Below are 25,495 nucleotides of genomic sequence, written 5' to 3' on the forward strand. Positions count from 1 at the left end.
ATGCAAAATAAAATAATCTATAAGGCAATTCAATGCACTGGAAACGGGCCCAAGATGTCAGAAGGGCAGCAAGCTTACACTGATACCAACATGCTTTGCTATTTCCCATTTTGATGCCTGAAGTGTCTCATTACTTTTCTAATCAATAAGAATAACCATGCACTGAATTAAGAGACATTAATAATTTGAAGGATGTGTAAATTGCAATATCCATTCTAAGCAACTCCTAAAGCAGCAATAATGTACTATAAGTTGCTTAGAAAATTTAGTAGACATACTACAGACAAGTTGCAAAAGTTAATTTAGTTATAGTAGAAATGCTTGATCACAGGTTAGTGAAAAAAGATAGGACTTATTTTAAAGCATTATTTTTAAGAATGGAAGATCATGCAAGTATTGAATAGGTCAGTACATCCTTAAGAAAAAGAAAAAACATTTAAGCCATTTAGTGATTACCGATACGGCTCAGTTTTTGTCTTTCTCATTGCCTTCTCACGTTTGGTCAGGGGAACCCTCTTCCAGAGCATGCTCCAATCCCACGCTCCTCTAGCAAACCCATCTTCGTCACCACCCCCTTGGGGTACAATATTATAAGTGTTGCCATCTATGACATCTATAAGCGGCACAGTACATGTGGTTCTGCAGGATTTTGGATGATGATGGTGAGGATGAAGGAAGGCATATGGCACATTTAAACGAACCATGGTTCATGGAAAAGAAAGGGGGAGAAATGAAAGAATTTAGGTAAGCATGAATTAACAAAGATCAATAGAACAAAACAATGTTGTTTACCGATATGGCTCGGTTTTATATTTTCTTTTTGCCTTTTCCTTGTGGCTTAATGGAATACGTTTCCATAGCAAGCTCCAGTCCCAGGCCCCTCTGGCAAAGCCATCTTCATCCCCGCCTTGCTGTGGTTCAACGGAATAGTCATTCCCATCTATGTAATCTATTAGAGGCACAGTGCATGTAGTTCTGAAATATTTATGGAAGGGGAAGAGACAAGATTAAGCTGTCTAATCTAATAGATTACCCACTATCTTTAATGCCTTACCCAAATATAGTTTGAACAAATACAGTACACAGGCATACACTTACTTTTCCTAGAAAACAAAACTGAGGAATAGGGGTTATGAATTAACAGACTTAATTCAAATTAATGTTGAGAATACATTTATCTTTTTCTGCATAGATTCTGGAAAATTAATTATCAAAGGGAATGATGAATAATGTGGTATTGTGCTGTTAAATGCATTTGTCTTGTTGGTTTCATGAGGCAGAAGGACTGTCAAGTGATTTTGCCAGTTTCTTAAACATGTCATCGATTTTTAAAAAAACAATATAAATCTTGCAAATATATTATTTTAACAGATACATTTTTAAACATGTCATGCATTTTTTTTTTAAAATGGGCCTGATTTAAGCTAGCAAATATACTATTTTAACAGATACATTTATACATTCTAAACACTGTGAAACAAAAACTAGCGGTTTGCTATAATTACCCAAACTAATTATTTAAAATGAAGGAGAGGGAACAATTTAAATAATATCTTTTATTTCTGACAATTCATATGCAATTCTGCTTTGCACATTGAGGACTACTTTCTTAGATTTTTATTCTTCATTTCAATGTAGCCTTCGTTTATGTAAATACGGATAGTAACTTTTCAACTGTTTGCATTACAAGTGAAATCAATTATGCAATTGATGTCTTTAGGTAATAACAGAACTTTAAACTATTTACAGTGCTAAGTGTACTTTAGATAAAATTTGTTAAGTATTTTTCCTAAATTAGTCTTCTAGAGAAAGCACAGTTTTATCAGCCAACCTGCAAACTTCTATTTGGGCAGCTGAAAAAATGTGTTAGAAAATTACCCATTTAAAAAAATGATTATCTGTCTGGGATACTACCAAATTACAATGTTTAAAGGATTCCTGAGGGATAGAAATAAGCAAATTATTACCTGTCTTTAGATATAGGAGCTATTAGTGGCACATACCAGTTTACTGCCACCTCACAGTGGGCATCAAGGTAAATTAAAACCTTTAAAAAAACAAAGAGGAAAGGAGATTTCAATTTAGTTTATATTTTCTTATAAAAATACATGTTGAGTTTATTTTTTAAAATGTAATTTTGCAATTAAGAACCGTGATTGCAATGATAAAGTGGATTAATATCTGTTAAAAGTAAAATTGAGACTATACGGAAAGAAGGATTTTATTTAGCGAATAGTAATCTACCTTTCCAAGTTTAGCCTTCTGGGCTCCAATGCTTCTAGCTTGAATTAAACCTTCTCTCCTTTCATTTCGAAAAATCTTTACAAGGCCATTCCACTGATTAATATAATCCTCTAGTCTTTCTTTTAAGTGTTCTATCAAATAATAAAAAGAGGTTTCCATGTACGTTATAAATATTTAAGGTTGAGCTAACAATACAAGTTACATCTGTATTAAAAACAAACATATATTTGACTAAATATCTACATACCCCCAAAATCAAGGATGCCAGATTCAATGTGTAATTTAGGTATATTTATTGATAAAAGCACATTTATTTAAGAATTGCTTCTTGATTATGCTCCAAAAGTTAGGGATGTCAAATTTATTATGTAAATTTGGTATAACTGCAAGTTCACTTAAGAATTATTTCTTGATTATTTCACAAGTGTAGAACAAAACAGAAAGGCAACATTGAAAATGTAACATTGAAAAATTAACCTTTGGTATATCATGGGCATATATTATATATCCTTATATTTTAAACTCTTTTACCAAAGGAAAAGCAAAAGCAATACTAGCCAATTTTATAGACATGTCACAAATGTATATATGCCATTTTAAAACAATGATTTTAGATTTCATTTTTAAAATTAGGCTTCTTACCAGTGTAAAATACTCAACTGACATCAGAAGAATGATAAAATACTATTGCTGTTCTCTGACATATATCACCCCTCTAAAATCATCAATACTTTAACTCACAAAATAAAATGCTTCATTTATTAGCAATCAAGATGTGATGAGAGGATATATTGGTACCTACACTTTATTAGTACATCTGACCCTGAAAACAAAAGATTCTAGGATCCTTAAAATACCTTCAATACATATACATGTAAAAAAACTAAGAAGACGCTGTTTAACATTTTTTCAACATCTTTCAAGATATAGATATTTGATTCTTATTTCAATTACATTAATAAAGGAATATAACAAATGTAATGCACTATTTACATAATGTCTATGTGTCATTTAGATATTTGCAATTGGAAAAAGTAAGTACACCTTCCATGAGGAAAAAATACACTTTACAAAGTAAACATATTTATCACTACCTCAAATGCCTAAAATTATAATCAAGTGCATCGAATGAAGTGTAAATGATTAGAACAGTATTAGAGAGGATCTGAAGGAACCTAAAACCTGAGACATTTAGTTTCATTTATTCTTTGTTGTTGCAGTTGTGATGTCATCATACCCAGCTCAAAGGAGACCTCCAATAACTTCAAAAAGATTATATATGCCTATGAGTCTAAGAAGGGGTTTTAAAAGATCACCAAACAAGTGGACATCAATTGGTGAAAAACAAAGACAGCATTCCACTAGAACAGGGGTGTCCAAACTTGGGAACTTTAAGACTTGTGGACTTCAACTCCCAGAATTCCCCAGCCAGCATGGCTGGCTGGGGAATTCTGGGAGTTGAAGTCCACAAGTCTTAAAGTTCCCAAGTTTGGACACACCTGCACTAGAAGAATCTAATACAACTGTAAAGCATGGTGGTGGAAATGTTATGTTTTAGAGCTGCTTTGCTGCATCATGAACTGGGCAATTACATCACAGAATCAATTATAAATTTTTCATTGTACCAGAAGATGCATAAAGGTAATGTCAGACCATCTGTCAGAAGGTTATTTTTAAATTCAAAGATAAAAGTGATGCAATTGAGTAAAGACACTATGAAACTGACTTTGTAATCATCTATTCAAAATAATAAACAGAAAATCTACTTCTATGGAAAAGTAAGTATATCCATGGTTCTAATACTTGGCATCCGCGCTCCCCAGAAACTACTTCAAGCAGGTATTTCTTATGACTGTCTACCACTGCAGGTCCATCTGGTGGGACTCAGGATCACTGTTTCAGCTATAGAACATATCATTTTTCCTGTGATGAGGTTCACCTTCCAGAAAGCCTTGAAAACCTGATTCAAGGTTTTGGGGATCCCCTGGTGAGGATCCCCTGGTGAGCCTGCAATGTACTTGAATAAGGCTAAATTATTAGCCTTAATAATGGTGAGCCTGCAATGTACCTGGTGAGCCTGCAATGTACTTGAATAAGGCTAAATTATGATTGCCCACCAGCTATCCTGGGATTCTTTTATGTTTTATTCCTTTGTGTTCTTTTTTAATTTTCGTTGTTCTTTATGTATGATTTTTTTTTTTTTTACATTGTGATACGGCTTGCTTTTAAGCCCCCAGAGTCACTTTTTATGAGATGGGCAGCAATATAAGCTTGCTAAATAAATATGTTAAACAAGAAAAACAAATCTTTACATGGGATGTACTTACTTTTTCTCATAACTGTATGTCTTTTATAATAATTAAAAATGCAAGAAAATATTTACACTGATTACCATTTTTTTTACTGGAATACTATGTTTAAAATACTATATTAAAATGATCATTCACAATTCTGTGTAGTCTCCTAACTGTTCAATGTAGCAAGGAATTATGAATTGGGATTTTGAAGGAGATAAGAATATCCTCCCAAATGCAATAAGCACTATTTCAGCAAGAAAATGCAATGATTGAAATATGTATGATATTATTTAAATTGCTACAGGCATATTTACTTTAGTCATCTACATGGTTTGACTGCTATAATCTTTCCAAATTCTTCATACTATATCTTTAAAAAAATCTAATTTAGTGACTGTTTGAAGTTACAACGGCACTGAAGAAAGTCACTTATGACCATTACAGCATCCTTATTGTCATGTGATCAGAATTTGCATACTTGGCAACTAGTCCATATTTATGATGGTTACAGTGTGCCACGGTCATGTGATCACCTTTGCAACCTTGTGACAAAGTCAATGGGAAATATGTTCACTAAACAATTGTGATATTAACTTAGGAACTGCAGTGATTCACATAACTGTGACAGATCATAAAATGGGCAAAACTGAAAAATAACAACTGTTTCGCTTAGCAACAAATTTTGGGCTCAAATTTTGTGGTGGTTAAGTAAAGAAGTACCCTCATTAACTGTTCCTGAAAAGGTTATTGATTTAGGATATCCAATAGATCCACCATTACTAATCCATTAACCATGCTCCTTATCAAATTCAATTAAATTAATTCACACAATACAATTCAAAATTGAAAATAATACCTAATTATCTCATTTATAGAACTAAAACCTTATTTAGAAGTTCATACTGTAGCAACATATAATGCAGTGAAATATAATTGAATAATGATATATTTATAAAGACCTAGTATTTTAACTTATTTCATCTAAATGATATTCATGGGCAATACAAAGAACACAAATTCATACAGTCACAGTGGCACGCATTCTGTGACATCTGAAGATTAAGAGCCCAATATTCCTCAAGTTATGTTCTAAATAGGAACAGAAAGAGCTGGATATCAACTCAGTATTTCTGATACTCAAATTTTCTGGATAATGATATTCAACCTTCGTTTCATACTTATGTTAAATGCATTTACCTTTATTGCTAAAATCATCAATTAAAACAATTTCAGCCAGATATTTTCTTGGAGTTCTTTTAATTACACTATGAACTGTCCGCATGAGCGTAGACCACCCTTCATTATGGAAGACAATTATAATGCTGGAGGTGAGAAGGTTTTCATCGTAGTGCCAGTATTTGCACCTGCAATAGACAATTTTGTTATTTAAAACAGTTAGTTCCTTTTAATAATTTAAACAATGCAGTCAAAAGACGAACAGAGGTAGATGAAAGCATTTCGTATTGATTCATCACTACCTACATTACAATTGATTTTTCAGTTTTGTTATTGATTTTTTATTAATACCTATGACCAATATTAATTTCAATAAAACTAATTTCAATAAAGAATAAATTGAATAGAAATACAAATTTAGAAAAACGGTTATAGTTGCAAAATTTAGCATTTATCAGTTGGAAATTCTTATTAATGTCTCTTGGATATTAAATACGTCAAAACTCCATTTTCCCCCTTGTAGTTTAACTCTTAAGGAAAAACCTGTTTTTATTTACAGCATAAAATTATACACCAGTTAATCTAAGTATCATGTTGTGAATCAACTGAAATTTCAAAAAATTGCCCATGTCTTCTTTCAGTCAATTTTCACTGAAAACTACATAGCAATAATATACAATGATTTGCCATTGCCTTTCTAGTATATCCTGCAGACCTGGTATTCTCTGGTGACCAAGTATTGATTAGATCTGAGCTTACCTTTTAAGCCAAGACAAGATCCAACAGAAGTTGCCAAAAATATGATCAAGGAAGGACCTCAAACTACTTGAGCATTGCCTTTGTTTTACTGACCTAAAGCTATCATTGTTTTAGTTCCATGCTAACATATTCCTATTTCTAATTCAATTCAGAAATGCTACTAAAAACCCAATTCTATCAATTTCTGCATCTTGACATGAAATTCGTACGCTCAAATAATGACTTGACTTCTAGGTTATTATTTTAAAATATCTGTAATTTTAACATAAGCAGATGTGCTACCGAAACCCAAATTTGCTGTGTCTGCATACTCTTTATGAATACTGTTTTATAAAACAAAGAATTTTGCATTCTTCCTCTCAGCTGGTGACTTTGCATTTTAAATTCAAAAGTCTGAAAGTTCAAGTTTATTATTCAGAGTGAATATTTCACTCTTCTATATTTTTACATTATATTAACAATGTATCTATTTTTATTTTAATACCAAGCAAACAAATATTTATTGAAAGTCTGTTAACTTGGTATGTCTAGTCTAACAAAGAGAAGAACTATGGGTGACATGTTAGCAGTATTCCAGTATTTGAGGGGCATGGAGAAGAGAGGGTTGACCTATTCTTCAAAACACCTGAGAACAGGACAAGAAGTAACAGATGAAAACTTATCAAAGAAAGAGCCAAGGTAGAACTAAGGAGAAATTTGCTGACAATGAGAACAATTAATCAATGGAATGGCTTGTTTCCAGAAGCTGTGGGAGGTCCATCCCTGGACGTTTTTAACAATAGATTGGAGTTGGAGTCTGAAATGGTATAGAGTCTCCTGCTCCAAGGTCCCTTCTAATTAACATTCTATATTCTGATTTTTGTCTTCCCCATTATTCACAGTATCCAGAATTTAAAAATCAGGTATAAGCAAAAGAATTAAGACATCAACTTATATCAGGCAAGTATTTTCTTTTAAATAAATCATAAGCATCATTGAATTGAAATGTCTGCTAATGTCAAAACAAGTTCTCAAGCATTTAGAGTTTAATATTAAAAAGCCATCTGCTATTTCACAGAACAAAAGTGACATCTAGTGGCAAGTATACTACCATCAAAAAGCATGTCATTGTACTTTTTATCACCATGTCTACAAATATCTTTATAAAAAGCCATAATGCCACTGCCAGTTGTGATTTTATGAATATTATATGAAAATGAGCAAGGGTGGTTATCAACTATTTTACACTTAAGACTGAATACTAATATTGTAGTTATGATATAATCATACTTCCATGCATGTTTTTTGTATTAAACCTAGAATCATACTGCCACCTAGTGTTAAATCTTTTATGAGAACAAATATTCTATTTTAACAGTACTTTAATTACTAGAAAGGTAGCGAGTGGGTTATTCAATTATACAATATTCAACCATAATGTAGGGATTTTTTAAAAAATGTTTTTTTTATTGACAGATGATAAAAGCTCTATACTATAGTATTTGCCAAACTCCTCAACAGTGGAGTTAATTTGCATACTAGTAAATATATTTCTATCCTAGAAAGACAGCATTTATTGAATTAAAATATTTGCTTGTCTAATACAATACTATCCATTTTGGGTCTCCACAATTTCAAAATTTCTCACAGGCCTATTTCAGGATTGAATCCTTGCTCTCTGAAAAATCTCTGAATGCCTATTTATGAATTTGTGGCAGTAGAAGAATTTGAAATATTTCTCATTATTTATGCTTATGTGAGAATTGAATTTCAGAAAACTCAGAAGTTTTAAAGACTTCTATACTGTATTCTAAGAAAGAGAGAGAAAAAGAAAAAATATACTTAGTAGGTATTTACAAAATCATTCTTGTAACAAAATAAAGCAGCATATTGTTATATACTCATTAGAACATTTTTTGCCTGTATAATTTAGTTTCTTTAAGGAATTGCAAACTGGCACTACACTATTTACTCCCCACTTCAAAAGCACATTTTTGTCTTTGAATATAAAGTACTGCAGAGCTGTAACAAAAATGCACTGAAGAAAAATATTTGGCTTGCTAACAATATCATAATCAAGAAGTTGACAAATGCCTTACATTAATTAAATATTTGATAAAAGGATAAAAAAGATTGTTTTATTTATTTCATCTACTTAGAGAGAAAAAGACATAATTTCCTCAATGAAAATGCAATGCTGATGCCATTCTTGCATTAAGTCGCATCAACACTGTAACTATGAAAGCTTTATGAAAAAGTTTGTGAAATGTGTTAAATATTTAAGCTGATTATTCATAAGCAAATTTCAAAATAATATATATCACGTCATAAAATTATCATCAACAAAAGATGCATTATAAAAATTCTATGTTACATTATAGTCTTTCCCTTTTTTTGTTAATAAGTCCCATGAATTCTACTTATTTTCTCCTCCCAGCAGTAATATCCTCTAAGGCTACTTTTATTTACTGAATACTAATGAACCATCTAATATTTTTAACTATTTATACTATAGGACAAAATAGGCCTTCACAATTCAATTGTCACAGTACAAAAATAAAGTATTATATAGAAATAAATATGTTAAATTGAGAAAATGAAAAACAAACATTTAGCTGGTAATTTTGTCTTATTTCTAACAAGTGCTCTTAATAAAAAAGTTTAAGCAAGATCCTGTAGCTGATCATTCTCTGGTTAATGTAAATGACCAATTGGTTTCCTCCATGCCACAAAATTCTCCCTAGGAGCAAGAGCAAGTTCCCAATTCCAATTATAGATGGTTGAACAATGAAATGATCTTCTATTGTTTTGACAATAGAAAAGCAAACGGACTTAAAATTTTAGATGGACATAAGGAACTTCCACTACAAGAGGACAACTGTAAGTTGTCAGACTATCTGTCTTTGGTTTCATGATATACAGTTGAAACTCAAAAAAAAAAAAAAAAGAATATAGTGCAAAAGTTCATTTATTTCAGTAATGCAACTTAAAAGGTGAAACTAATATGAGATAGATTCATTACATACAAAGCAAGATAGTTCAAGCTGTGATTTGTCATAATTGTGATTATTATGGTTTACAGCTCATGAAAATCCCAAATCCACAATCTCAGAAAATTAGAATATTGTGAAAAGGTGCAATATTCTAGGCTCAAAGTGTCCCATTCTAATCAGCTAATTAAGCCATAACACCTGCAAAGGGTTCCTGAGCCTTTAAGTGGTCTCTCAGTCTGGTTCAGTAGGAATCACAATCATGGGAAAGACTGCTAACCTGACAGTTGTGCAGAAAACCATCATTGACACCCTCCATAAGGAAGGAAAGCCTCAAAAGGTAATTGCAAAAGAAGTTGGATGTTCCCAAAGTGCTGTATCAAAGCACATTAATGGAAAGTTATGTGGAAGGGAAAAGTGTGGAAGAAAAAGGTGCACAAGCAGCAGGGATGACCGCAGCCTAGAGAGGATTGTCAGGAAAAGGCTATTCAAAAGTGTTGGGGACTTTCACAAGGAGTGGACTGAGGCTGGAGTCAGTGCATCAAGAGCCACCACACACAGACGGATCCTGGACATGGGCTTCAAATGTCATATTCCTCTTGTCAAACCGCTCCTCAACAACAAACAATGTCAGAAGTGTCTTATCTGGGCTAAAGAAAAACAGACCTGGTCTGTTGCTCAATGGTCCAAAGTCCTCTTTTCTGATGAGAGCAACTTTTGCATCTCATTTGGAAACTAAGGATCTAGAGCAGTGTTTCTCAAACTTGGCGACTTTAAGTCCTGTGGACTTCAACTCCCAGAATCCCCCAGCCAGCTATGCTGGCTGGGGGATTCTGGGAGTTGAAGTCCACAGGACTTAAAGTCGCCAAGTTTGAGAAACACTGATCTAGAGTATGGAGGAAGAATGGACAGGCACACACTGCAAGATGCTTGAAGTCCAGTGTGAAGTTTCCAATCTGTGTTGTTTTGGGGAGCCATGTCATCTGCTGGTGTTGGTCCACTGTGCTTCATTAAGTCCAGGGTCAATGCAGGCATCTACTAGGAGATTTTGGAGCACTTCATGCTTCTTTCCGCAGACAAGCTTTATAGGGATGCTGACTTCATTTTCCAGCAGGACCTGGCACCTGCCCACACTGCCAAAAGCACCAAAACCTGGTTCAATGACTATGGGATTACTGTGCTTGATTGGCCAGCAAACTCGCCTGACCTGAACCCCATAGAGAATCTATGGGGCATTGCCAAGAGAAAGATGAGAGACATGAGACCGAACAATGCAGAAGAACTGAAGGCCACTATTGAAGCATCCTGGTCTTCCATAACACCTCAGCAGTGCCACAGGCGGATAGCTTCCATGCCACACCACATTGAGGCAGTAATTGCTGCAAAAGGGGCCCAAACCAAGTATTGAGTACATATGCATGCTTATACATTTCAGAGGTCCAATATTGTTCTATGTACAATCCTTGTTTTATTGATTGCATGTAATATTCTAATTTTCTGAGATTGTGGATTTGGGGTTTTCATGAGCTGTAAGCCATAATCATCACAATTATGACAAATCACGGCTTGAACTATCTTGCTTTGCATGTAATGCGTCTATCTCATATATTAGTTTCACCTTTTAAGTTGCATTACTGAAATAAATGAACTTTTGCAGGATATTCTAATTTTTTGAGTTCTACCTGTATATGAAGAAACACTTGTGTTAAGGCTCCCAGGCAATAAGTTGAAAGAAAGCCAGGATTTCAGATCGAAAACATACCAAAACAAGATGGCTATTAAAGATCTTTCTTTATACAATACCAAATTAGCAGAACCCAAAGACCCTTGAAGCTGACCCTCTGATTTAATGCCATATTAGGATGCTTTGCAACTTGATAGTCATAATTTCCCACATACTAACTTCTCTACACACATCTAAAGCTCCTTACCATCATTTGAAAACTAGCATCTGTATTACATTATTAGATTTTATCCTCACTTTATCACTTAATAAGTAACTCAGGGTGGCAAACATGCCTAACATTCTTTTCCCCAATTTTCCTCATAGTAACAATCATGTACAGTGGGTTGATCTGGGACAGAGTGACCTGTCTAAAATCACCCAGCCAGCTCTCACAGTCTCCTGATTTCTAGATCAGCACCTTAACTACCAGATCAAACTGGGTATTGCTATTTTAAATATCAATAATTTAAATATTATTTTAACATATAAATTTTTAAATAAAATACTAGCTTCGTAAACACTGAACTACAAACAGATTATTATTTTTTACTGAAATTAGAACTACAATTATGCATGTAGTACTGTGATTCACATAACTTTTAAATAGCATTTTGGAAATGAATTTTTGATAGGCTGCATTGTGTACTTGCAAAAACTAACCTATATTTCTAGCTTCTTATTAAATAAAAAATAAAGCAATATGAAAATATTGAATATTACTAATGTTAAGTCACATAGCTGCATTAGATAATGCAGAAGAAAGAAAATTATTGCAGAAAAATCTGGTGAAAGTAGATTATCAAATTATAAGTTTTAAGGCATGGAATACATTACATGAGATAAAAGATAAATTCTGAAATTCTAACTAAAACTGTATAATGTCCAGGGATTTTGAAGCAAAGATTTTATTTTTTCAATAAAAATTGAAAATTTGGGAAAAATTAATATACAGGTCATGTTTATTTTTAAATATTATTTACATATACTTTGTTACTTCGTAAAATCATAAAGTTGGAAGAGATTATTTAGACATCAAGTCCAACTCTGCTCAGTGTAGGAATTCAAAGTCATTCAAAACAGATGGTTATGTAGGCTTTGCATGGAATGTTGTCATTATATATTCCTGTGTTTACTTATAAAAGGACGTTTTGTATAAAAATGTAAAATATAGTTTATTCAGAAAATAGTTGAGTTTTAAGTCTTTTCAAGTAATACATCTTCCAATCAACTTCACGTTTTGAACTAAAGGTTCTATTTAACAGCATTTTTTTCTTCTATGCTTTTATCATTTTATTACTGCATATTCTTGAGCTTTGAATTTTGTCTACACTGAGGCAAGTTTCTGAATTCCTTTAGATGTGTCTACTTCAGTTTGATGGGAGTATTCTAAAGACAGATTTATTTCTTTTGTACAATTTTTCTCTCTCGTTTTATTAAATTTATGTGCTACCTACCTAGTTTACATAACACCATATATTATTTAAGATCCAAATGATCCACACTTTTATTGTTTAAAACAGTCATGAAAAGCTGACTCTTCACCAGGCTTTTGATGAAGAAAAGTGAGCCCCTCACTTCATTTCTTCTGTTCAGCGGTGCTTGCCATTTTTTATATTTTCATTTATTTCTTTAGTGGTTGTGAAATTGCTAGACTGATTAAGAGTCAGGTGGTGTACTAGTTTAATAAATCATCATTAGTAGTAAAAGTGGTAGGAAATATTTAATTCTCTATTTTTTCTACTGGGGGGCGGCGGATACCCTGCAAAAACTGTTACATCTTTATCACAGTAACACAATATAAGAATGGTGTCATCAGTTTTACTGAAATTATATCACTCTTGAATAAGTATAAAATAGAAGCAGAACTAAAACTTACTCTTCTTGGCGTAAATCATTAATGCTCCGATCTAGTGAGATCATATCACTTGCGACCATGTTGAACCCAAATTCTTTAATGCTGGCTTGAACAGATTCTTTATATTCTGGTCCTAAAATATATGGCTTGGCTTCCTCACCAGGACCACCTACAACTCCATGGGATTCAGGTTCTTTGAGTTCAAAATTACCAAGAATTCCAGGTCGCAATACAGGGTCATGGTAGATATTTGTCTGTGGCTTAAACGTAAGATACTGTCTCTGCATAATATTTTGCTGATCGTTCTTTTCACCAGCATGAGGAAATAGCTCATTTTTGGCCTTATTCCTCCGTCGAATTGATTCCAAGTCTACTTCCACACCTTCAACATGAGGCCAGGGTAACACTGGCTTAAATTTGTCGTTTCCAGGAATTAGACCATTATCTCTATTGTTTGGCATTAGATTGATGGCTTCTTTGTAGTCCTACACACACACACACAAACAATAAATATAAAACAAAGTGAATTAGTTACATGACAATTTCAATTTCATTTTTCCACATTATTTTCACTGTCAATTTATCAATATGAATATCTTACAAATTGATTAGATCTATATTACAGGCAAATAATTATAGAAACTACTTTCTCACAGTCGTGTTTTATATCACAAATGAAGGTAAATATACATATCCCAGGACATCCTTTAAGAATTTTGTCCAAATGAAGATCAAATATATATCTATGTGGAGATATACTAAAAAGTTTTAAAAATGTCAATAGGTTGTATTTACTTTTTCACATGACTGTACACGTTACCTTCTTCCCACTCCATTTTATTTACCTATCAACCTGTGAAGATTTTTTCCCTTCTTTCACAAAACTAAACCATGTCATTCCAGAAATCAGCAGATATTTCAATCCTGTTTTTTCTTTCTATTGTGCAAACTACTCTAAATCTTCAGATTACCAAATCTTTGGTGTATGATGCAGCTTTGCCATATTAGACGGAATACTTTATATAGTAAGTTAATGATATTGACCAATAAAAGAAATAGGACATTGGTACTTACCTGATAGACCTATTCTCATAGTGGGGGAAGAGTATCCAGGATAGGATGGGTTGACCTCGTTCTCTCATTGGTTGAACTGAGTCCTATAAGCTCTTTAAGACACGCCCCTATTGCCAGGTATTGCCCAGTTTCGACAAAGAACTCTATCAGATTCAATGTGTCATCCAATCAGACCTGGGTAGCCCTGATGTCCAATAGGTGTTGGATGGCTTCTTGCATAAGCTGCCTCCGGGCTGGGTTATTTGAGACAGGGCAGATTCAAAAGGATCTGGGAGGGCTGGAGAGAAATATGATTGATAAGCCAGATCAGATGATGACCTGAACCCACGCATGGGAGGAAGACAGGTCCCAACGGTCGGCGAAATACGCCAAGCGTCCCCTGATGGGGGGAGAGCTGGCCCTAGGGTTAGTTCTTGCAGAAGGAGCGATCGCCTCTGCCCCCTCGAAATAGGCATTTCTGCTGCCTGCCCCTCTGCTGTCTATCTGGCTGATACTGGATGCATAAACTTCCTGGTACTGCCTGAATCCTGCATAACCAAACTCAAACCCGCTAAAGGAATCCTGACCTCGGAAGGAGGCCCCATAATCCTGACCACGTATGGCGCATCAGGCGTACGGCGTCACTCTGAAGTTGGCCTTCCTCGGAGCGGTGGGGAGCATCTTCCGCTTGTCCTTATTCTCTATTAGGAAGACATCAAGAGCTGCGCCAAAGAGGGATCCCCCGTGAAGGGGGCCAATGCCAAATGCCACTGTCGAAGCCAGAGCAGCCTGCGAGATGCTACGGAAGAGGCGATCGCCCTGGAGGCAAACTTGGCAGCAGCCAAGGTGGTGTCTGAAGAGTATTGAATGGCTGCCACCAACTTGTTGATGTCTTGGTGTGCCCTGACATCTGCTACTGGGATTCGCTGCTGGAGATCCTGCAGCCAGAGTAGGGAATACCTGGCGATAGGGGAGTGTCTTAAAGAGCTTATCGGACTCAGTTCAACCAATGAGAGAATGAGGTCAACCCATCCTATCCTGGATACTCCTCCCTTCACTATGGAGAATATTTGGTCTCCCATGACAATGAGGAGGTCAATAGGGCTAAAGAAATAAATGGGAATAAGGCAAAAATTACATTTGATATCGCTGTAGCAATTAGTAATCCTACTGAATTGTACAAACATTATGAACCACAGTTTTGTGTGAAACTTCAAGAAATAACCCATTTCTACTGTGAATTGTTTGGTAGCTTTTTCAGGCTTGGAATCATTTTATACCAAGATCAAAACACTTCCCAAATAACTAAGACAATAATTTAGAGTTGAAATGGAATGTTATGCATCAGATTACTTGAAACTGTTCAAAACCAAAGCAATCTGCACATCTACATTCCCTATATATTTAATAAATATATGCTCTCTGACATGAAATCTTAATAGAGTCATTTGATCCAGACCAGGGGTGAAATTAAGCAGATTCTGACAGGTTCTGAAGAACTGGTAAGTGAAATTTTGAATAGTTCGGAGAACCGGCAAATACCATCTCGGGTTGTCCCCAGAGTGGAGTGGGAATGGAGATTTTGCAATATCCTTCCCACAGGAGTGGGGCGGGAATGGAGATTTTGCAGTATACTTCCCCTGCCAAGCCCGCCAAGCCACACCTACAGAACCGGTAGTAAAAAAAATTGAATTTCACCACTGATCCAGATTTAAGTCTTCTGTGGAATATATCCAACTCTGAGATCTCAAGTTGTTCAAGTCCTCCAGGTGTATTATAGTAATACTATAAATGTTAGAACACTGAAGAAGCCGAAGAAAATATGGCTCTATAGTGTTCTTGGTAAGAATACTGAGTAACTGGTTTGCGAGTATAAAGTTCTCCATAGCGCTGCTTGGAGAGTCCAAGGATGGGTTAACACAGCCTGTTTGCCCATGGACTGAGTAGATTTTTCCCCTCTGGCCACGCCTCCTTTGCCTCTTCTGGCTCAGTTTTAAAAACTCAGTCTGCCCGGTAGGACGAGTTTGGGGAACCCTCAGCTTTGAGCAAATAGGCTGGGTTCTCCAATAGTAATTTTAGAGTATTTTATGTGTTGATATTTAGTTGTTATTAGGATTTTTCCCCAGGTTTTATTATTTTGACTTTTTATTTTCCTTTTTTCTATTTTTTTTACCAAGAAGAGGATTTGCTAAAGCAAGGCTGAGGCAGCGATCGGTTCCACAGCTGCTTAGTCGCAGCTGGGGGAACAAGCAAGGCCGCTCGTCCGGCGTCTGCTGGCGAGCGCAGGGAAGGACGGCAATCCCCGTGTTTCCCTGGTTGTTTTGGAGGAGAGGCTTTTAAAAAAGCCCTTGCTTCTCCAAATGGCGTCTTTTGCCGATCGGGAGAGCGGCGGCCATTTTGAAAAGCGCTGCTTTGGCGCGCTTTTCGGCTGCAGCCAATGGGAAGCGCCTGGCCCTTAAGTGAGGCTTTTGGCGCGCAGAAGAACCGGCGGCCATTTTTTTGGAGTCTTTTTACTGTCCGGAAGCAGCAGCAAGCAGCAGAGCCTCTCCGCCTCAAGCAGACAGCCGCGGAGGATTGCGAGGGCTTGCCTGGGTCTCCAGCAAGCCTGAAGTTCCCCAGACACCTAAGGGGAAGCGGCAAGGAGTGTCCTGGTGCCTGATCCAGCCTCCCATCTGAGTCTGCAGACGCTTCTGGAGCCGTCGGGCCAGCGTCCACTGCCCTTCCCACAGCAGCGACCTCTTCGACTCAAGATCAACCAGGGATGGCTGATGAAGGTTTGGAGCGAAGGGAGGAGCTGGCAGGGCCATCTGCAAAGCGCAGTAGGCCAGATCCCTCAGGCCAGGGGAGAAAGGGGAACAAGGGCACTGGGGGGAAAGCTTCCCACTCTTCAGCTGGGAGCAAGGCCCCCAAAATCCAAGGGGACAAGGGGCAGGACTCCCTAAAGGACAAGTCTGCTAGGCCCCAGGTTCCCTCTGCACCCTTACCAAGTGAGGCTGGGCCAGTTCCTTCCCCACCCATCCAGAGGGAGATAGAGCAGGGGGAGGAGATGGGGGATAGATCCCCATCCTTCTGTGATAGGGATTCCATGTCAGGATCCCCTGCAGCCTCTCTGGGTTATCCAGGTTCTCCTAGCTCTTCAGTCAGGGAGGATATCCCCTCCTTTCAATGCTGTTTTCATGCAGAGGATCAGAGAGATCCTCCTAGGAGTGCCAGGGGACAGGCCTATGCCCAATCCAGACCTGTAGAGGACAAGGGCCCAGCTATGTCAGCAGAGATGAGGGATCTCATCACGCAGGCTATTTCCCAGGGTGTGGTAGAAGCCATGAGACTACAGGAAGGCAGGGGTGGCAAGGCCTCTAGGCCTACTCGCCCCCTGGGGGAAAAGAGGACCAGAGTACTCGATTCCCCGGGCACTTCTATCACCACAGAGGTGTCTACGTGGGAGGAGGAGACTGCTGAGGACTTTGCTCTCTCGGAGGATGAGGATATGCCTCCAGACAAGCCCTCCTTCACTGGTCTCTTTAAGCCATCCTTATTCAAGTCCATCTTACACAAGGCCAGAGCCTCTACTGAGCTTGGTGCCAAACCTAAGGACAAGGAAGTCCCCTCTACTTCCCAGGACCTCATGGCAGGGCTGTTCAGCGAAACAACCCCTGACCCAGAACTGATACCAGTCCCTGACATGTTCATGGAGGTTATCCAGCGCCAATGGGCACAGCCAGGTACCCTGGCCAACCCCAGTGGCGCAGACAAATCATTGTATCCCTTAGAACCTAGGCTGGAGGATGTATTGAAGCCTCCAGAAGTGGATGCCCCTGTGGTCTCTCTGACCTCTAATTCTAATCTCCCGGCCGAGTTATTAGAAGGGTTAAAGGCAGAGGATAAGAGGGCAGAAAAGGCTTGTCTCAAAACGCACCAGGCGGCTGCCTGGGCGATCAAGACCTCCACTTCGGCCTCGTTCTTTACGAGGGCATCCCTATTATGGCTGCGCCAACTCAGATCTCAGCCCCCATCTGAAGCATCTCGTTGGCGACATGATCTTAACAAGATCATTACGGCTGTGGAATATGCCTCTGATGCATCCCTGCATGCAGCGAAATTCGCCTCCAGGGCACTAGCGTCCAACATCACTTCTCGCCGCCTGCTTTGGCTTCGGCACTGGCAGGCGGACATGAAGGCTAAGTGGAAGCTGGCTTCAGCTCCATTCAAGGGAGAGAACCTCTTTGGGGATTCCCTAGAGAAATTCCTAATTGAGACAAAGGATAAGAGGAAGGTCCTTCCTTCCACCTTCAGGAAGCATGACAGGAAAGGTCAGGGCTCGTTCAGGAAACAGGCCTTTCGGGCACAGGAAGGTGCCCAGGCCTCCTCCTCTTCATATTCCTCCCAAAGACAGTTTAACCAGTCCTCTGACAGGTCCCAGGAACGAAACAACTTTTCTTCCAGGGGCAGACAATCCAATCAGGGGTCCTTTCGGAAGCCCTTTCGTGGGGGATCCCACAACCGTCAGTTTAGACGTGGGAAGTGACCGTCTGGGGTCTCCTCCCATCGGAGGCCGCCTGCAATTTTATGCAGACCGTTGGGAGGAAACAACCTCGGACAAGTGGGTCTTAAATACCATCAGGAGGGGTCTAACCTTGGAGTTTCTATCCTCTCCTCCGCGGACCTTTGTTCGCTGCCCACTATCCAAGAACCCTGTAAAGAGGGCTCTCATGCAGGCAGAGATAGATCATCTTCTGCAGATCAACGCAATAGAGGCAGTTCCTCCAGAACAGGAAGGGAGGGGGTTCTATTCCATTCTCTTCCTGGTCCCCAAAAATTCAGGGGGGTGGAGGGCCATTTTAGATCTGAAGCGCCTGAACAGACATCTGGCCTACAAGCGCTTCAAAATGCAGTCTCTCCAGTCGATCCTAAGCTGCACGCGACAAGGGGATCTGCTCACCTCCATCGATCTCAAGGAGGCGTACCTGCATGTGCCCATCCATCCTGCACACAGGAAGTTCCTGCGCTTGTGTTACAACGGAAAGCACTTCCAATACAGGGCGCTTCCGTTCGGACTTTCTTCTGCACCCAGAACGTTCACGAAGCTTCTTGCAGCTGTGGCGGCCCACCTGCGCAAGCTTCCAGTCCGCCTGGAGTGCTATCTGGACGACATCATCATCCAGTCAAGGACCCAGCAGCAAGCGCTGAGAGATGTAAACGTCACAGTTCACACCTTACAAGACCACGGTTTTTCCGTAAACATGGAAAAAAGCAACCTGACTCCTGCCACACGCATACAACACCTGGGCGCCATGATAGACTCGGTATCTTGCCAGGTGTCCCTGTCTCCGGAAAGAATCCGCAACCTCAGGAGCAGGATCCGGTCGTGTCACAGGAACAGGTCCTGGCAGGTGGTGCAGCTATCCCAACTGTTAGGGATCATGATTTCTTGCCTCAACATAGTTCCCTGGGCACGTCTTCATGCAAGGGAACTGCAATGGTTCTTACTTCCAATGCAAAGAGCAAAGACCAGCAACTCCACCAGGAAAGTTCGCATCCCACCAAGAGTGACTCGGTCTCTGAGTTGGTGGCAGTCTCGAGCAGTGGAGAAGGGCTGCCTATTCAGAGAACCCGACAGGATCGTGGTAACGACCGACGCCAGTCTCTACGGTTGGGGGGCGCATTGCCAAGGTCAGCTGGCGCAAGGCAGGTGGTCCAGCGCGGAGGCAGCCCGGAGCATCAATTGGCTAGAACTCAGGGCAGCCCGGCTTGCGCTGAAGATATTTGCAGAACAGCTGAAGGGGCTCCACGTTCTGCTACTGACCGACAATGTGGCCACAAAGGCTCACGTGAACCGACAAGGAGGGACCCACTCCAAAAGACTCATGTCAGAGGCGGAGGCCATAGGACGATGGGCAGAGATTCACTTAGCGTCGCTGAGGGCGGATCACATCTCCGGAACCAGCAATGTGAGTGCGGATTGGTTGAGCCGTCAGACCATCGACAACTCGGAGTGGCAACTTCATCCGGACCTGTTCGCACAGGTGGTAAGGAGGTTTGGTCTCCCACAGGTCGACCTCTTTGCCTCGGCGGCAAACACACAGCTCCAGCGGTTCTTCTCCCGCTACAAGTCAGCACAAGCGGAGGGGACGGATGCCCTGAGGTCCAACTGGCCTCCAGGGCTTCTTTACGCGTTTCCACCCCTCCCTCTGATCCCGCAGGTGATCTATAAGCTGCTGAAGGAGGGGGCGGAGCTCATTCTGGTGGCTCCACATTGGCCCAGGAGATCCTGGTTCGCGGACCTAGTCGATCTGTCTGTGGAGCAACCGTGGAGAATTCCTCCAGACCAGGTATCCTTGCGTCAAGGGGCCATCAACCATCCAGAGCCCCAATGGTTGCAGTTAGCCGTCTGGCACTTGAGGGGCAGCTCCTAAAGGACCAGAGCCTCTCAGACAACGTCATTAAAACCATCCAAGCTTCCAGACGTCCGGCCACTACTCGCATTTATGACGCGACTTGGGCTGCCTTTTCTTCCTGGTGCAGCAAACGGGACATTGACAGTGTGGAAGCGTCCATCCCTCAGTTATTGGACTTCCTACAAGAGGGCTTGGACAAAGGACTGGCACCAGCCATTCTCAGGCGCCAGGTGGCTGCATTATCCACCATCTTAGCCAGACACCAACCTCAATCCCTGAGTCACCATCCTCAGGTCAAGAGCTTCTTGAAGGGGGCCTACAACATCCGACCCCAGGTGGTGCACAGGTACCCGACCTGGAACCTACCCTTTGTCCTGCAGGCATTGACAGCGGCTCCCTTCGAACCTTTGAGGACGGTATCTCTTCGACATCTGACTCTTAAGACTGCCTTCCTCATAGCCATTACTTCAGCCAGAAGAGTATCTGAGATTGCGGCCTTCTCGGCCAAGGAAGAGCTGTGCATCATCCACCCAGACAGGGTCATCCTACGGTTAGACCCCGCCTTCATGCCGAAGGTGAATTCTCATTTTCACAGGTCTCAGGAGGTTATCCTCCCGAACTTCTGTCCCAGCCCTCAACACTCCAAGGAGCGCAGGTGGCACAAATTGGACGTACGAAGGGCAGTCCGCATTTACCTGAAACGGACTAAGGACATCAGGCACTCCGAGGCCTTCTTTGTGTCTTTTCAACCAGGCTCGCTGGGTCGCAAGGTGTCATCTTCAACCATAGGTCGGTGGCTGCGAGCTTGCATTAAGATGACATATGACCTTCAGGGCAAGCCGGTTCCACCTCGTGTAACGGCACATTCCACCAGAAGTGCGGCCACGACCGCGGCCTGGGCGACTCAAGCATCTATTTCGGACATTTGCAGAGCAGCCACGTGGGCGTCTCCCACGGCTTTCATTAGAAACTACAAGATCGATTCCTTTGCCTCTGCCGAAGCCTCCTTTGGCCGTAGAGTATTACAGAAGGTTATTGAGGCTCCGGACAATGTCACTTCTTCCCGCCCTGGGACACAATAGCTTGGGCATCCTTGGACTCTCCAAGCAGCGCTATGGAGAATGACCGTTGTCTTACCTGAACGGTCGTTCTCATGGCGCTGCGGAGAGTACAAGACCCACCCAGGGTGATTGTTTAGCTCCGAGATTGTATCTTTGCACAGGTGTGAGCTGAGAACGTCTTCGTCGGACAAGACCTCGTTTTTAAAACTGAGCCAGAAGAGGCAAAGGAGGCGTGGCCAGAGGGGAAAAATCTACTCAGTCCATGGGCAAACAGGCTGTGTTAACCCATCCTTGTACTCTCCGCAGCGCCATGAGAATGACCGTTCAGGTAAGACAACGGTCATTTTGAAGATGAAATTCATTATTGGTCATTGAGTGGTCTGCTGTGTAATATCTCAAAATCTTGACAGGAATTTGGCTGAAATTCTCTCTAAACCTATAGACCAGTGATGGTGAAACTTTTCGGCACCAAGTGCCCAAACTGGAACACATGTGTGTGGCAGAGCCCCAGAAACTCTGAGACCAGCCCTCTGCAGGCACACGTGCCATTGCCACCTGGTCTTCTGGTTTCCAGCAAGCACATGTGCACCAGCCAGCTGATCTTCACTGGAGTCCCGGAAACCCGAAAACCAGCTGCCAGTGCACATTGCTTGCTGGAAACCAGACGACCAGGTGGTATATGGGTTTCGGGCGCACACATGTGTGCTGGCCAGCTGGTCTGGAGTGCTTGAACCCAAATACCAGGTAGCCAGTGTGCATGCCTAAAGAAAAAAAACCAGAAGAACAGCTGGCAATGGCACATGTGCCCACAGAGAGGGCTCTGCGTGCCATCACAGCTATAGATAGCTGAGAAAAGTGAGACTGTTATAGCACAAATTGTCTAGGATTTTTACTTTCCACCTTGATGAAAAGACATCAAGGACAATTAACAGAATCAGTGAAGCATAAGAAAATGTTAAGCCACTTAAAAATTGGCAAATATAGGCTATTACTTTTAAAAGAACCATTCCTGTTTCCATGCAGACTAAAATATTTGACATAACATGAGAGTATTATAATGAGGTTATAGGTTTATAAAAATCTTCACTGAAAGTCAATTTGAGATTTTCAGTTTGTATCTGTTAAACATATTGTTCCTCACTGTAATGACTTGCAGGTAGACTTTGCTTAATGACTGCCCCATTTATCAAGCGTTCAAAGTTACATCATGCTGAAAAAGTAACTTTATAACCCGTTCTTGCATTTACAATCACTGTAGAATCCCCATGGTCTTGTGATTGATATTCGGGAACTTTGCAACTGATTTTTTAAAATTAATTCATACACTTATTTTTGTTGTTTTTTTCGTGCTCCTTCTGTCCTAAATTCTACTTTCTATGCACAAATTTTCCATTTTAAGTTTATTTGTTTTGAAACACTGAAGTTTTCTTTGAGAAAGTTTGATCTTTTTTATAAATTAGTTGTTTACAAACTGTGAGAAAACTTTTTATTGGAAAGGCAACATGTTTTGTGGCACTTACATTCACTATGTTCATGTGACCTTGCAGTAAAGGCTAAGTTTAATTATTTTTTCCCTACTCATCTATTTTTATATAGAATCTAAATCCTTAGGATCTAACATTACATTTTTGATATTGTCTATGTACCTGAAGAAAAGTGTTCAATATATACCTGAAACTTTTCTCTCCAAGTATTACCATTCCAAAAGACAGCTATTAGAATCTTCATCTCAATACTTCCTGTCAACAGAACCATGTTCTCCAATCCACATAATGTTTAACCAAGGACATCTTCAGTGAATATCATCCATAACAATCCATTTGTCATCATGAGACTGAAGAAAATTGTGCTGAATCTCAAAGTGGTACTTATATTCAAAATGATTACCATTTAGTAAATGTATTCATGCAGCTTTTAAAGCATAGTGAAAGTATGAAACTGAAGCCATCAGCTCTGTATATCATAGGAAACTGTCAAATGTAATGCATTTTTTAAAATTTTTGGTAGACAGTGAAATGACCAGTCATTCCTTCTTTTACCAGTGTATTCGTTAAATGAATGTACAGGTCAGTAAGTGGAGCTTGGGGATGGGGGAAACTCTGGAGTGTAGGCACAAGCCCACTTGCTGCAGGCCTCTCAAGGTCTCCCCCACCCCAAGATATGCCATGCACCGCTCTTGCCCCTCAGGTGCCTCACATGCCAGTCTTCTGCATAACTGACTATCTTGCCAGTGAGAAAAACTGGGGAAGGATACGCTGGCCGTGATTGTCTTTCCCAACTTTCCTCAGTCCTTCCCCTTGCCAAGGTGCCCCAACTTTCTGGGGCAAAACTAAAGGACCATTTATTTAGCCTTTCAGAGCTTTCTGCACCAATCAGCTGGCTATCAGGAGGCAGGAAAGCTTTCCTACCTCCAGCTAGAAGCAAGCTGCTGCATAAAAAGGCAGCAGCTTCAGGATGAGAGTCCCCAAAACTTTCTCTTGCTTAATCTCTCTCTCCCTCACACAAAACCACATTTCTTCAATGAACAAAATTTTTAAAAAGCTGGCAGGGGCAGACTTGTTGATCTCCCTCCCACACATCTCAATTAGGTGCCAAAACTAAACAGTCCTCCTCTGCTTTCTAGCCCTTTTAAAAACCTGGTCTCAGGGCTGAAGAATAGAGGAAAGAAGCAAGCAAGGGGGAAAAAAATTCCTGCAGCTTTTTCCCTTTAACTGGAGAAAAAAAAATGTTAATCTCCAAAACTAGAGACTAGAGACTTATGCAACAAAATGAAGGATGCTGGGTCTCTGCAAACTTTAGATGTTCATCTGGCTGATTGCTAGGACTTAGAAGCTAGACTGTAGTCTTCCTCTACAGGCAGTCAGACAAGTTTTTGGGACTCCAAAAATGGTGACTGCTTCCAGGAGACATGGGGAGCAGGCCTGAGTATTGTTGGTCCTCTCAGAAGATGGGGGAGAAGCGAGGCAGGAATACTTCAGCATCCCAGTGGTCTGTTCCAGTGGGGAGTTCCTAATCGGTTTACTACTGGTTCGCTGTGTGCGCACGTGTGCCGGATGTGTTCTGTGTGGCGTGAGAAATTGAATGAAAATTGGTCAGAAAAAAAGGGAAAACAGCTGAGAGCACCAATTCAAGCTGCCGCCCTGGATCAGCTGGAAACTTGAATAAAAGTAAGTATAACCCAGGGGTGGGTAGGTGGGTTGGCGTGCCTTCTTTTAACAAAAACAGAGTACTGGTTCGCTCTCTGTTCGAAGGCAGCAGTACTGGTTTGGTAGAACTGGACTGAACCGGTAGGAACCCATCTCTGGTCTGTTGTAAGGACAAAGAACCATGGAGACACTTAACTTAGAAACATGATTGTAAGTAGTTTGGGGTGTTGGTCGTAGCTTTCTCAAGGACTACCTGTATTGTAGGAGGAGAAATTGAATGGGATACATCTGAAGGAATGCTTAGTTACTAAAGCTGTTATTTACAGCCCGAGTTTGATTTCTACAACCTGAAGCTGTACCACAAGGTTCTGTCTTAGATCCAGTACTCTTCAATAGCTTCATTAATGACTTAGATGAGTGAATAGAAGGAAAGCACAATTACAGACAACACTAAGCTGGTAGGAATAGCCAACACTTCAGAATACAAGCTCAAGATCCAAAAAGATCCAAAACTTTACAAATGGTAAAGCACCTTTTCCAAAGCCCATTGTAATTTCAAATGGTCATTAAATGATCAGTCGTAAGTTGAAGACTGCATATAATTCAAAATAATTTGAAGGACACTCTGTTTTATAATATTCCTTTGAATTGTGTAACTTTATGGAATTCTACCCACTGTAAGCACTTGCCACTGCTTGCTCCTTGCCACAGCAGCCACCTGCAGAGTTTTCCATCCTCCAGAGCTCCCTACCCACACCCATGTCATGGGTGCCTTCCTTGCTTGCTCCTTGCCACAGCAGCCACCTGCACAGTT

General features: G+C 40.1%; 1 protein-coding gene across 5 annotated transcripts in view; it reads right to left on the reverse strand.

Annotated features, from left to right (window-relative positions):
• The window catches only part of GALNT7 (polypeptide N-acetylgalactosaminyltransferase 7), a 46,083-nt gene that overhangs the window by 11,488 nt on the left and 9,100 nt on the right, over positions 1 to 25,495 (reverse strand). For 3 of the 5 annotated variants that reach the window (XM_081960043.1, XM_081960042.1, XM_081960040.1), the window contains exons 2-6: positions 13,048 to 13,511; positions 5,739 to 5,905; positions 2,245 to 2,375; positions 1,968 to 2,047; positions 457 to 639 (exon numbers count right to left, since the gene is read on the reverse strand). In XM_081960043.1, coding sequence (XP_081816169.1) covers positions 457 to 639; positions 1,968 to 2,047; positions 2,245 to 2,375; positions 5,739 to 5,905; positions 13,048 to 13,487 — 1,001 coding nt within the window. In that variant the 5' untranslated portion in view covers positions 13,488 to 13,511. Of the gene's footprint in view, positions 1 to 456; positions 640 to 792; positions 976 to 1,967; positions 2,048 to 2,244; positions 2,376 to 5,738; positions 5,906 to 13,047; positions 13,512 to 25,495 lie in introns of all 5 variants that reach the window. The other 2 variants (XM_081960044.1, XM_081960041.1) reach the window with 2 other exon arrangements.

Source organism: Natrix helvetica (assembly GCF_964273705.1).
Source record: "Natrix helvetica genome assembly, chromosome: 7".
Classification (NCBI taxonomy): Eukaryota; Metazoa; Chordata; class Lepidosauria; order Squamata; family Natricidae; genus Natrix; species Natrix helvetica.